The sequence below is a fragment of the Danio rerio genome, chromosome 15 (genome assembly GCF_049306965.1).
Source record: "Danio rerio strain Tuebingen ecotype United States chromosome 15, GRCz12tu, whole genome shotgun sequence".
Taxonomy (NCBI): Eukaryota; Metazoa; Chordata; class Actinopteri; order Cypriniformes; family Danionidae; genus Danio; species Danio rerio.
Genome location: NC_133190.1, coordinates 9,185,581 through 9,197,500, shown reverse-complemented (window position 1 = coordinate 9,197,500; position 11,920 = coordinate 9,185,581). Strand labels below are relative to the sequence as shown.

The 11,920-nt window shown below is 38.3% G+C and overlaps 1 protein-coding gene across 10 annotated transcripts in view; it reads right to left on the bottom strand.

Annotated features, from left to right (window-relative positions):
- Positions 1–11,920, bottom strand: part of cadm2b (cell adhesion molecule 2b) — a 462,204-nt gene that overhangs the window by 107,519 nt on the left and 342,765 nt on the right. For all 10 annotated transcript variants that reach the window (XM_005157473.6, XM_005157476.6, XM_005157475.6 and 7 more), the window contains 1 exon segment: positions 11,196–11,345. In XM_005157473.6, the coding sequence (XP_005157530.1) occupies positions 11,196–11,345 (150 nt within the window).

Here is an 11,920-nt window from a genome sequence, read left to right as displayed (position 1 = left end):
GCTACACTTTCAGAAAAAGCCTTTGTTGTAAATTTTTGTAAAACCACAAAAATGCACTTGAATCTAGGTAATACAGAATGCCAAAACCCTTTATTCCTTTTCATGCTGATGATATAAAAAAAGAAAGAAAAAAAAAGAAATGGTTTCCATTTCTGCAACATACCGCAGGATAACAATTGCAAAAACTACTATGACAATGATCACTTCAGGTACTGATAATGTGCTTATTAAACTTAAACTTATAAATGTAAGTTTAAATTTAATTTTCTCTTTATTGCAATACCGAAAGCAGCAGCCGATAAGTTACCTCAGATCATGAAAATGAATTAATAATTAAACATGAGTTTAAAAATTAATGTTAGAAATGTGATTCAGTGCAAACCAATAACTATCAGTGTGCTATTCTGTGCTTTTAAATGGCTGTATTTAAATGTTTCTGTAGTGTTGCGTCTGGTGCAGATAGCCAAATTGCTTGCTGCTGAAATCTTATTGTGTCACGTGTTGTTAGGACATGATGTTACAATGTAAGCTGTAAAATATATGTACAATGTAAAATATATATTTTTTGCTAATTAAATAATACCCCATGTTAATTTGTATAACTCTAAGTCTGCATCTTATTTCAAGATTGAAATGAAATGCATTGTTTTCCACTAAGGCAACCAAGATTGCTAAAATATAATTGGATAAACTGGCAGCTGGTTGGTTATGCAGACCAAAAAAATTCTTACACTGAGTGCACATTTTCAAAAAAAAAAAAAAAAAAAGAATAGCTGAGTTTAGCATTGTTTAGCAATGTTGTTTAGAATAATATTTCTAAGGAAGATGCTTACGAACCAGCTTTTGGTAAAAACAAACAAATAATAGCCAAATAATAATATAATATTTTATAATATTTATAATATTTATATATTTTTTTCACAGACTTTTAAAGAGTGTCAAAATCTTGATGGTTCTGTGGGTCTCGTATATCAAATCTGATCTGTATTTTGTATTTTTAACAGGATTCGAGCCGGGTGATTGGCTGGGCCATTATACAGCTTTTCTTTCTCTGAAACCATTCCTTGGTTGTGTTTTGGATATTTGTTGTGCTGAAATGTCCACATGGTTTCATCTTCATCATCCTGCTAATGTAGATGTTAAACTGAAGCAGCTGATATTCAAATATAATGACGGAGGGCAGAGGGTTGCTGAAGAACTACTGAGAGATTTCAGCTGCTGTCTGGGCTTTCACCGCCTTTCTACACCCCTTTCTTAATGTGTTCGATACTGTTTCCTTGTGTCCTTTCATTTTAATATGCATACCTTAATTTGTAAACTAATTAGTTTTGTTGTCTTTGAACATATGGATTTCTTTGGTTGTTACCAACATCTGGTGAAATTTTCAAGTCAACAGCACCTTTAGAAATATATATATTTTTTTTTTGAGAAAAATGGTGATGTGTTCAATACTTATTCCTCCACTATATATGCTATGATATTATGGTATTTTCATGCTTTAGAAGTGTTAGAAACATACACACAACACCTTCAATCTAACCTCATGCTTGCCCTTGTTTCTTCCTTTAGTTATTAATAGTTTCAATTTCCTCATCTTCGTTACCTAACACCCAATGCCACTGCAGTAATATTCTAAATAGTGATGCACATTAAGACTGATGTGCATGTGTAGTAAATCCAGCAGCTCAAACTGTTTGATTCCAATGAACTGATAAAATACATACTTACAATGAAAAGCAAGTGGTTTTGCATAATGCATGAATGTAAATGAAATTATCACTTGGTGCTCAGTTAAGGTTAATGAATGCATAACAATTCCTATGTGTAAGTTACGGCGAGACTTGTCTTCTCATTGGAGAACTTCATTTGTATCTTTGTGGTGTTTTGTATATTTCCTAAAAGAAATAGTTCACCAGCTGGGTCATTTGGGATTTCTGTGTGGAGTTTGAATGTTCTCCTCGTGTTGTCATAGGTGCTCTGGATTCCTCCCACCATCCAAACAACACGCAACTTAAGTTAATTGACTAATCCAAATCGGCACCATAGACATGCTCCTAGTAAGTATTATCTCTTAAGAGCAATCACTGTCTGTTTATTGGTTACTACAGCAGAGGAGTTTTTGAGATAATAATAATTAATAATCCCTTACATTTATATAGCGCTTTTCTGGGCACTCAAAGCACTTTACTCAAAGGAGGGGAATCACCTCATCAGCATTCATCCTGGATAACACAACGGCTGCCATTTTGCGCCAGATCGCACATCACACACCAGCTGATTGGTGGAGAGGAGACAGAGTGATGAGGCTATAGAGTCCCCGTCACTATACTGGGGCATTAGGACCAACACAGACCGCAGGTTGGGAACCCCCTGCTGGCCTCACTAACACCACTTCCCATGTGGTCTCCCATCCATGTACTGACCTGCTTAGCTTCATTGGGTGACCATGTGAGAGTTGCAGAGAGCTAGCTGCCGGCTACCCGAGCTCTAAGGCCCTGTTTACACTGCCAGTTAAATGTGACCCAATTCCGATTTTTTGCTCATATGTGACACAGATCGGATCTGTTCTATGACTGTGTAAACACAAAAAAAACGCATGCATTTGGATATTCAGAGATCGGTTTCAGGCCTCCTTCATATGTGGAAATAAATCAGATATAGATCGGATATATGACAATGCGACTGTCATGTAAACAGGCAGATTGGATTTACTGAGGTATTTAGTTCTGTACATCATTAAACTTGCGACAATGTGGTGCTTCCCCACGGTTTAATGACAGAAAGAAGAGCGTGCGTGGAGATGCCGACACGGTAAACAACATCAGAGGAAACACAGAGGAAGAGCCACAATTTGCTCCCACCAGACCTGAGATCTCTCTCGTACCCACAAATTCCTCTGAATGGTGGAGGACATCATAAGCACAACTTGCCATGATGGCCCTTTTCCAGCTCCTCCTTAAAATCATTTTAAAGTTGGGCGAAGTTCGTGTTGGAACGTTTGCTTTTTGTCGCTATTAATACATGCACTGCGGGCTACACATAGAATAACTTTATTCTCTCCAACACCAGTGTACACACAGGTAAAGGCTACAGCTTCAACTACACACACACACACACACACACAAATACACATCAGGGCCATACCATTACATAAACTGCATGGGGGTAAATCTGGACTGAACCACTGCTTATTTTACACTTCGCATATTTCGCAAAGCTAAAAATAAGACAATTTCTTCCATCGTGGCTAGTCCCAGACAGCAGGTAGTAATCGGCCCGAGCTTGGCAACCCTTAGGCCCCTCTGGCTCCGACTCGGCATCGGCGAGTGTTATCCGGGCCGAGTATGGCCCGCAGCTCGCTCGCGCACATGCGCTTGTGATGCGACTGTAAAAAACTGGCCCGATTCCTGTTAACCATATCTTGCCCGAGTCTGTGTGTAGAGTCCGGGCTGCTTCTGGCATGGACTCGGCTTGTTTAACTGATGACAACAGTTTAAATTCTCATTTTATCTAGTAATTTGTTAGCTTCACGTTTAATGATAATTTGAGAAAATATCCATGGTACGACAGCAACAAAATAATAAAAATATTTTGAGTGGATGGTCGCAATGTTTAGACACAAACAAAACAATATTATTTATAAATGGATTATACATATCATCATGGCACAGATGCTAGAACCCGCCTTTATGCATGCACGACATCGTAAATTGTATGGCAAGTGTAAACGCATGAATTGGATATGGGTCACAATTAAAACAACGTGTAAACAGACAGGCAAACAAATAAGTAATAGGCAACAAATCGGAATTGGGCATCAAGACCTGACAGTGTAAACGGGGCCTTACTCCCCTCTCACCCTGCAAACGGGAGAGAGCCCCAGGCTCAAGGATATTATGAGCTCAGGGCTATCTCCCAGGACAGCATGCTAAACAAGCTTTATAATCAATCATCAGCTAAGTGTAATACCCCATTCACACAGTGTCACACCTGTTGCAGTGCCCTAGTTTGGACACTTGAGGGCACTTGTTTGTTTTGTAGTTTCACTTCATTTCCCATAATCCTTTGTATCACTGATTGTGTTATGTTACAGCTGTTTCGTGTTTGTTACTTTGGTCCTGTCTTTATAAACCCTCTTGTTCTCTGTTTTAGTTGCCTTAGGATTTTGTTAGTTCCTCACGTCTTGTATGTTTGTCTGGTTATCTAGTTTTTTGTATTACGATTATTCTTGGATTCCTGTTTGTGTTCGTTTTTGTTAGCACTTGTTAGCACTCCTACCCTGTCCTTGTATTTACCCGTTTTTGGATTTTTGCCAGTTCCTTCATCTGGTCATCTAGTTTTTGTATCTTGCTTATAGTTCCGTGCAAGATTTGGAAACCTTTGTCTCTTGGAAATCTGTCTTTTTGGATACCTTTTTCTTTTTGTTAATAAATTGCTGCACATGGATTTTTGCGTTTTGTTTGGTTCTCCCCCATTCGTGACACACGGAGCTTCAGCGTCAACCCTTGACAAAGGGCGTGTCTGAAGTCATAGCAGCGTCAGCCAATTAAATTAGTCAGCAATAGGCCAAATTAATAAAAACAACAATAACTAAAATAGTATTCAGACTCATTTTAACATCGGTCGCTTTTGGTGTTTGACATTTTTTCATTGGTCATTTTTTTTATTTATTTTTTTGGTTTCAAGAATAAGGTCCAAGATTTGAAATAAAGTTACACCAGATTGTATGTTTTGTTGTACAGCTGAACGCTGAAAGATATTTGTGTGCACTGGCCAAAGCTGATTAGCTGAAGTCACATTGAAGCGACAGCCAACAGAGGAATCCACTTGGTCTTAAAACCTTTTTCGATGGGTTAATTTTACTATTTATTATGGCACAGCAGTCAAAGTAGGGTAAATTATCTAATGAATAGGACATGAGCTCATTCATGTATATTCTAGACCTTTGTCAGTGAGGGGTGAGTCTTTCGAAATACCCCCCTTGGCTACCAGCCTGTGTCTTATATTACCAATTTCTGACAACACCTGATCTTGAATAAAGGAGATATTTAGCAGAATATGCACACTCCTATTTCCATACTGTAAAAATGAAGATAAATATTAACAGAATCTATGGGTGAACTATTTCTGTCAAAGCTGAAAGAATAACTCGGAGCTCCTCACAAATCCAATCTCAAGATTGTCAATTACAGTAAAATGTGAGCTGACATATAATCTCAGATCCACAGAGGAATCCAATGAAGAGAGAGAGAGAGAGAAAAAAAACCTTTCAAAGCGCTGCTGTATCTCAAAAAAATATGACAGCAGTTGTTTGTGCTAGAAAAATAGAGCAAATACCTGCACATATAGAGAGATAATACATTATTTCAAACTCGCACTCTCCCACACATAAACACACGCAGTCGTAAATGTCAGTGATGGTGCTGCTCTCCACTGCAGACTAATGAAGCGACTTATTTTCATCAGACAAACAAAAGCCCTGCCGTTACTAACGTCAGATAACAAACGAAATCTACTTTCATCTCCTGCCTAAGTTCTGAAAAGATTTCAAGTCACTATAAAATCAAAAAATGACCCCCAAACAGTATGCTTTCTAAATGGATGTTTATAGTCTTATTGCGAATGATTCATCTGCACGGTATTTACTCAAAAATTCTGCATATTTCAATTAAAAACCTGCTCCATCTCTGAAATCACTTTTTCATCTGTTATGCTTGTGCATCAAGAGTTCTCGAGACTCAAACATCCAAAATCAGAATGTGAAAATGCATAACACCAATCTAGTGCCAATTAAAATCCCAGCCTTTCTTGTTGAGACCAAGGTTATTTTAAGATCATAACTACGCACTTGACTTGCCCTTGGATTGACGAGGTGAGAAAGAGCGAGATAGAGAATTGAGCCAGTGAAGCAATGGTAAAGTGTGAACTCTTTAGTATGTAAATCTGTACGAATTATGATGGATGGGTATATGAATAATTAATAGATATATGGTAAATGGATGTATGATGGAGAAAAGAATGTATGTATGCATGTATGGCTTGATGGGTTGATGTGTGTATGGATGGATGGATGGATGGATTGATGGATGGATGGATGAGTGGATGGATGGACAAGAAGAAAGAAGGATAGATGATCTGAAGGACGAATGGAATGAGGGATAAATAGATGGATATATGCATGCAATAATGAATGCATATATGGTAAATGGATAGATGGACAGAGAAATGAAGGATGGTGGATGGATGCATGGTTGGAGGGGTAAATGGACGGATATATACATTTAATAAAGAATGGCTAGATGCTAATAGCTGTATGAGTAGATGGACAGAAGGATAAACAAATGGAAAGAAGGATGAATGGATGGATGGATGGATGGATGGATGGATGGATGGATGGATGGATGGATGGATGGATGGATGGATGGATGGACAGATGGACGGACAGATGGATGGACAGACGGACGGCAATGGATGGATGGATGGATAGACAGATGGATGGACAGATAGATGGATAGGACAGATTAATAAGATGGATGAATGATAGGATGGATGGATGGATGGATATACAGATGGATGGACAAACATACAGATGTTTAAAATGATGGACTGATTGAGGGAGGTATACATGAATGGATATATGCATGTGTATGTGCAATGGATGGATATATGCATAATGAACAAATAGATTCTAAATAACTGTATGAGTAGATGGACAGAAGGATAAATGAATGGAAATGGTGATGGATGGATAAAATTATTGGTGGATCGATGGATAATGAATGGATATATCCTAAAAATCTGTATGAATAGATGGACGGAAGGAAAAATTAATGGATGGATGGAATGATAGGATAGACAGATTGATAGAATAATGGATAAATTGATTCATGGATGGATAGAATGATTAATGAATGAATGGATGGATTGATGGACTGACAGATGGATGGACAGACATATATGCAAAATGATGGAAAGAGGAATAAATGGATGGATATTTGCAAGTAATAATAAACATAGATGCTAAATAGCTGATGAATAGATCTACAGGAAGATAGATAAATAAAAAAATTGATGGATGGATGGATGGATGGATGGACAAACAGACAGATGTTGGCAGGAGGGAGGGAGGTATAAATGGATGGATTTATACATGTAATAATAAACAGATAGATGCTAAATAGCTGTATGAGTAGATGAACAGAAGGATATATGAATAGAAAGATAGATGGATGCATGGATGGATGGATGGATGGATGGATGGACAGACAAACAGATGGACAATCACACATATGTTCAAAATGATGGATGGAGGGAGGTGTAGATGGATGGATATATGCATGTAATGATGAACAAATACATGCTAAATATCTGTATGAGAATATGGACAGAACAGATAGATGGAAGGATGGAGGATGGAGGATGGATGGACAGATGGATGGATTGACAAGCAGTCAGACAGTTTGTTGTTTAGAAGCATAAACGGATGGATGGACAAACAAACAGACAGACAAATAGATTTTCAGAATGATGGATGGATAGAGGGAGATTGACAGATGAATTGAAAATGGACAGAGGATGGATGTATGGATGGACAAGCATAGACAGATAGATTACCAGAAGAATAGATGGGTGTACAAATGGATGGATGGATGGATGGATGGATGGATGGATGGATGGATTGACAAATGAATGGATAGATGGATGGTAAACAAACAAATGGATAGGAGGACAACAGATAAATTGATTGGATGAATGAAGAGTTTGAATGGACAGATGGATAGACAGATGAATGAATGAATGAATGAATGAATGAATGAATGAATGAATGAATGAATGAATGAATGATTGAATGAATGAATTAATGAATGAATGAACCAGAAGACAGATACAATAGATAAAGTATATGAGAAATAATCAGAAAGATTGATGGATGGACAGACAAAATAATGAATAAACGAAAAGTTTGATGAACAGATAAAGAAAACATCTGAATGGCTGGAAGCATAGATAAATTGATAGAAGTATAGATGGACAGATGAATGGAGAGATTGGCAGAAATAATGTTAGATGGATAGATGAAAAGTTTTATTTGAATAGATGTTCAAAAATCATCGTTCATTTGATTCACTTCCATAGCATTAAAGTCTATAGACAGCTTGTTTATATGCACAAGTCAGACTGATGCTGCATCTCTCTGTTTTCAGCATCTTGTGCCTTGCTTTCTTAAGATGCATCTTACGTTTTTAAGATGCCATGTCAAGTTAAAAGTAGTTCAGCTTTGAAAATGCACCCTGGGACTGCTGATTTGTGCTCCGTGCGGCTCTGCTCCATCTAGCTCTCTCTGAACACACAAACTTGTCCTGTGTGAACAGTTTCTGTAACAGTGGCTTATAAGTTGCCTGTAGCTCAGGTGGGACTAACACAGTGCCTGCAGACTAAAAGAAAGAAAAAAAACAGCAATTTGTCATTATGCTATTTCATTTGGTAATTAATCCATACCAGCAATTTATGTATGTAGGCCATAGAACAGATTTAAGAGGAACACTCACTCCACTTTTGTTTGGAAATAGCCACATTTTACAAGTCTTCAAGAGCTTAACAGTTGGATTTTACCAGTCTGACAGGAGCACTATTAGCTTAGCTTGGCATAGATCATTGAATTAAATTAGACCATTAGCATTTTGTTCAGAAATGTAAAAATCAAAAAAGTTTTGATAATTTTCCTATTTAAGGCTTGACTACTGTAGTTAGATCTTGTAATAAGGCTGATGAAATATTAAAAGCTCCTATTTTCTAAGTCAATATGGCTGAGAATGAGAGTATACCCGGAAAGTATTCATAGTGCTTCACTTTTTCCACATTATTTTATGGTACGGCCTGTCTAAAATGAATTAAATATGTTTATTTCCTCAGAATTCTATACACAATATTCCATAATGACAATGTGAAAAAATAATTTTTGAAATATTAAAAATGAAAAACCTGAAAAATCACATGTACAGAAGTATTCACAGCCTATGCCGTGTAGCTCTAAATTGAGCTCAGGTCCATTCTGTTTCCACTGATTATTCTTAAGATGTTTCAGCAGCTTAATTGGAGTTCACCTGTGGTAAATTCAGTTTATTGGACATGATTTGAAAAGGCGTACACCTGTCCGTATAAGATCCCAGGGTTGACAGTGCATGTCAAAGCACAAACCAAGCATGAAGACAAAGGGATTGTCTGTAGACCTCCGAGACAGGATTGTCTTGAACCACAAGGCTGGGGAAGGTTACAGAAAAATAAATCTGCTGTTCCAATGAATGTTCCAATGAGCACAGTGGCCTCCATCATCCGTAAGTAGAAGATGTTTGGAACCACCAGGACTCTTCCTAGAGCTGGCCGGCCATCTAAACTGAGTGATCGGGGGAGAAAGGCCTTAGTCAGTGAAGTGATCGATAACTCTGTCACTCTGTCTGAGCTCCAGCGTTTTTCTGTGGAGAGAGGACAACCTTACAGAAGGACAACCATCTGTGCAGCAATCCACCAATCAGGCCTGTACAGTAGAGTAGTCTGACGGAAGCCATTCCCCACCTGGAATTTGCCAAAAGGCATCTGAAGGACCCTCAGATCATAAGAAACAAAATTCTCTGGTCTGACAAATCGAAACTTAAACACTTTGGAGTGAATGCCAGGCGTTATGTTTGGAGAAAACCAGGTTCATTACCAGACTAATACATCCCTACAGGGAAGCATGGTGGTGTGGGGATGTTTTTCAGCAGCAGGAACTGGAAGACTAGTCAGGATAAAGGGAAAGATGAATGCAGCAATGTACAGAGACATCCTGAATGAAGACCTGCTTCAGAGTGCTCTTGACCTCAAGACTGAGGTGCATCTTCCAGCAAGACTATGACCCAGAACACACCACTAAAATATTAATGGAGTGGCTTCACAACAACTCGGTGAATGTCCTTGTGTGGCCCAGCCAGAGCCCAGACCTAAATCCTATTGAACAACTCTGGAGAGATCTAAAAATAGCTGTACACTGTCGCATCCCATCCAACCTGATAGAGCTTGAGAGGTGCTGCAAATAGGAATGGGCAAAAATTACCAAAGGTGTGCCAAGCTTGTGGCATCATATTCAAAAAGACTTGAGGCTGTAATTGCGATTTTTCAGGTTTCATATTTATAATAAATTTGCAACAATTTCAGAAAAATCTTTTTTCACATTGTCATTATGGGGTATTTTGTGTAGAAATTTAAGGACATACATTAATTTAATCCATTTTGGAATAAAGTTGTAACATAAAAAATGTGGAAAAAGTCAAGGGCTTTGAATATTTTCCAGATGCACTGTATACTCTCATTCTGGTGTAATAATCTAGGGACTTTGCTGCTGTACCATGGCTAAAGCCGTGGCGCAATGAGGCGCAATGAGATTACACAGCACCCTTGCCTAGCTCCCTAGCTCGGGACTATTTTCAGGCACAGCGTAATATCACTGTATCTCTTGCAGCAATATCAGGACAACAACGTTCCTTGAAAGTTACGTTCCTTGGATGTCATGAAAATATAGTTCCTAGACTTTTTTGAGCTAGAAAAAAAGCAATGTTTCAATTTCTGTCTCTCTTTGTGCACAATGTGAATACAGAGGTGTCAAGCTTTATGCTAATGATGTAATCCAATTTAATGATCTATGCTAAGCTAAGCTACCAGACCCATAGATCAACTAAATGAACTAAAAAAATGGTAAAACTCAACCTTTTAAATCTAGATGACTTTTAATATGAGCCTGTTAAAAAAAAAAATAGTGGCGTGTTCCTTTAAATTAGTATAAAGCACTTTAGTCTGCAGTAGGAAGCCATAAAATCAGTTGTAAACACACTGTTGTGTGTTGAGTGCATATCCCGGAAGACTTACAGAGCAACACTTCATCCGTCACCACTAGAGAACCTTTAATGATGCTAAATTGCTTTTGTTATTGCAGTGCTGATGTGGATGCTATGAATCGAACAATTGATTGGTTTGTTTGTTTGCCCGGCTCATCTGAGAGAGCTAGAGAAAGAGAGAGCAAACACATGGATGCTTAGTCTCATTAGTCTTGAGCCCGAACTCATCCTTACACAGCAGATTTCCTCTCGACCCGACCCAGTAACCCACTCTGGTTCAGCTGCACGCTCAACACACCAGACTGATTTACAGCAGCCCACACTCACCTTTCTTGTCCCCAAAGAAGAGGGTCTGTTGTGCTGGATTTGACCACTGGAGGGAGGTGTTATCATTATAATCCACTCGGCAGGTCATGTTTGCCGTGCTGCCCTCAACCACCGTCACATTCTGGGTGATGGGGAACTGAGCCTGACTACCTGCAGAGAGATAGACAGGGGGAGAGAAAGACAGAGACAGGTTTATAAACAAACCACTGTTACACAGGAAAGGTGACAGAGGAGAAAAGTACTTCTGGGAAAACTGCTCTCAATAAAGTGACTCGTTCCAAATAAGGGTAGTGTTGTTAACTATGTTATACAATACAAATTTTCAGTTTCCAGTATTGGTTAATACAGAATTCTAAGCAGTGTTGAAGAAGCTACTTTATTGTAGCTAAACAAAATGCTAATCAATGCTAAGTAGCTGCTTTACAGTCAGGTTACTGCATTGACGATAAAGAACGAAATGCTGTATATGATCTAATATGTAAATGTACTTCTTAAAGTTAGCATGGAACATAAATTAGGTTTGCTCTTTTTTTCCTTATCATTACTGAAAAGGTTGCTGAAGTGAAAAATGAAATGCAGGCCAAATGCATCACAATAATATACACAAATAATAATGAGCCATGGTTGACCCATGCTCAAACAAACCCTGTCATTGAACAGCCACAAAGCCAAGAAGAACAAAATCTGGTGTGTCCTGTTTTTGTTTTATGAGGCCGTCTTAAAGT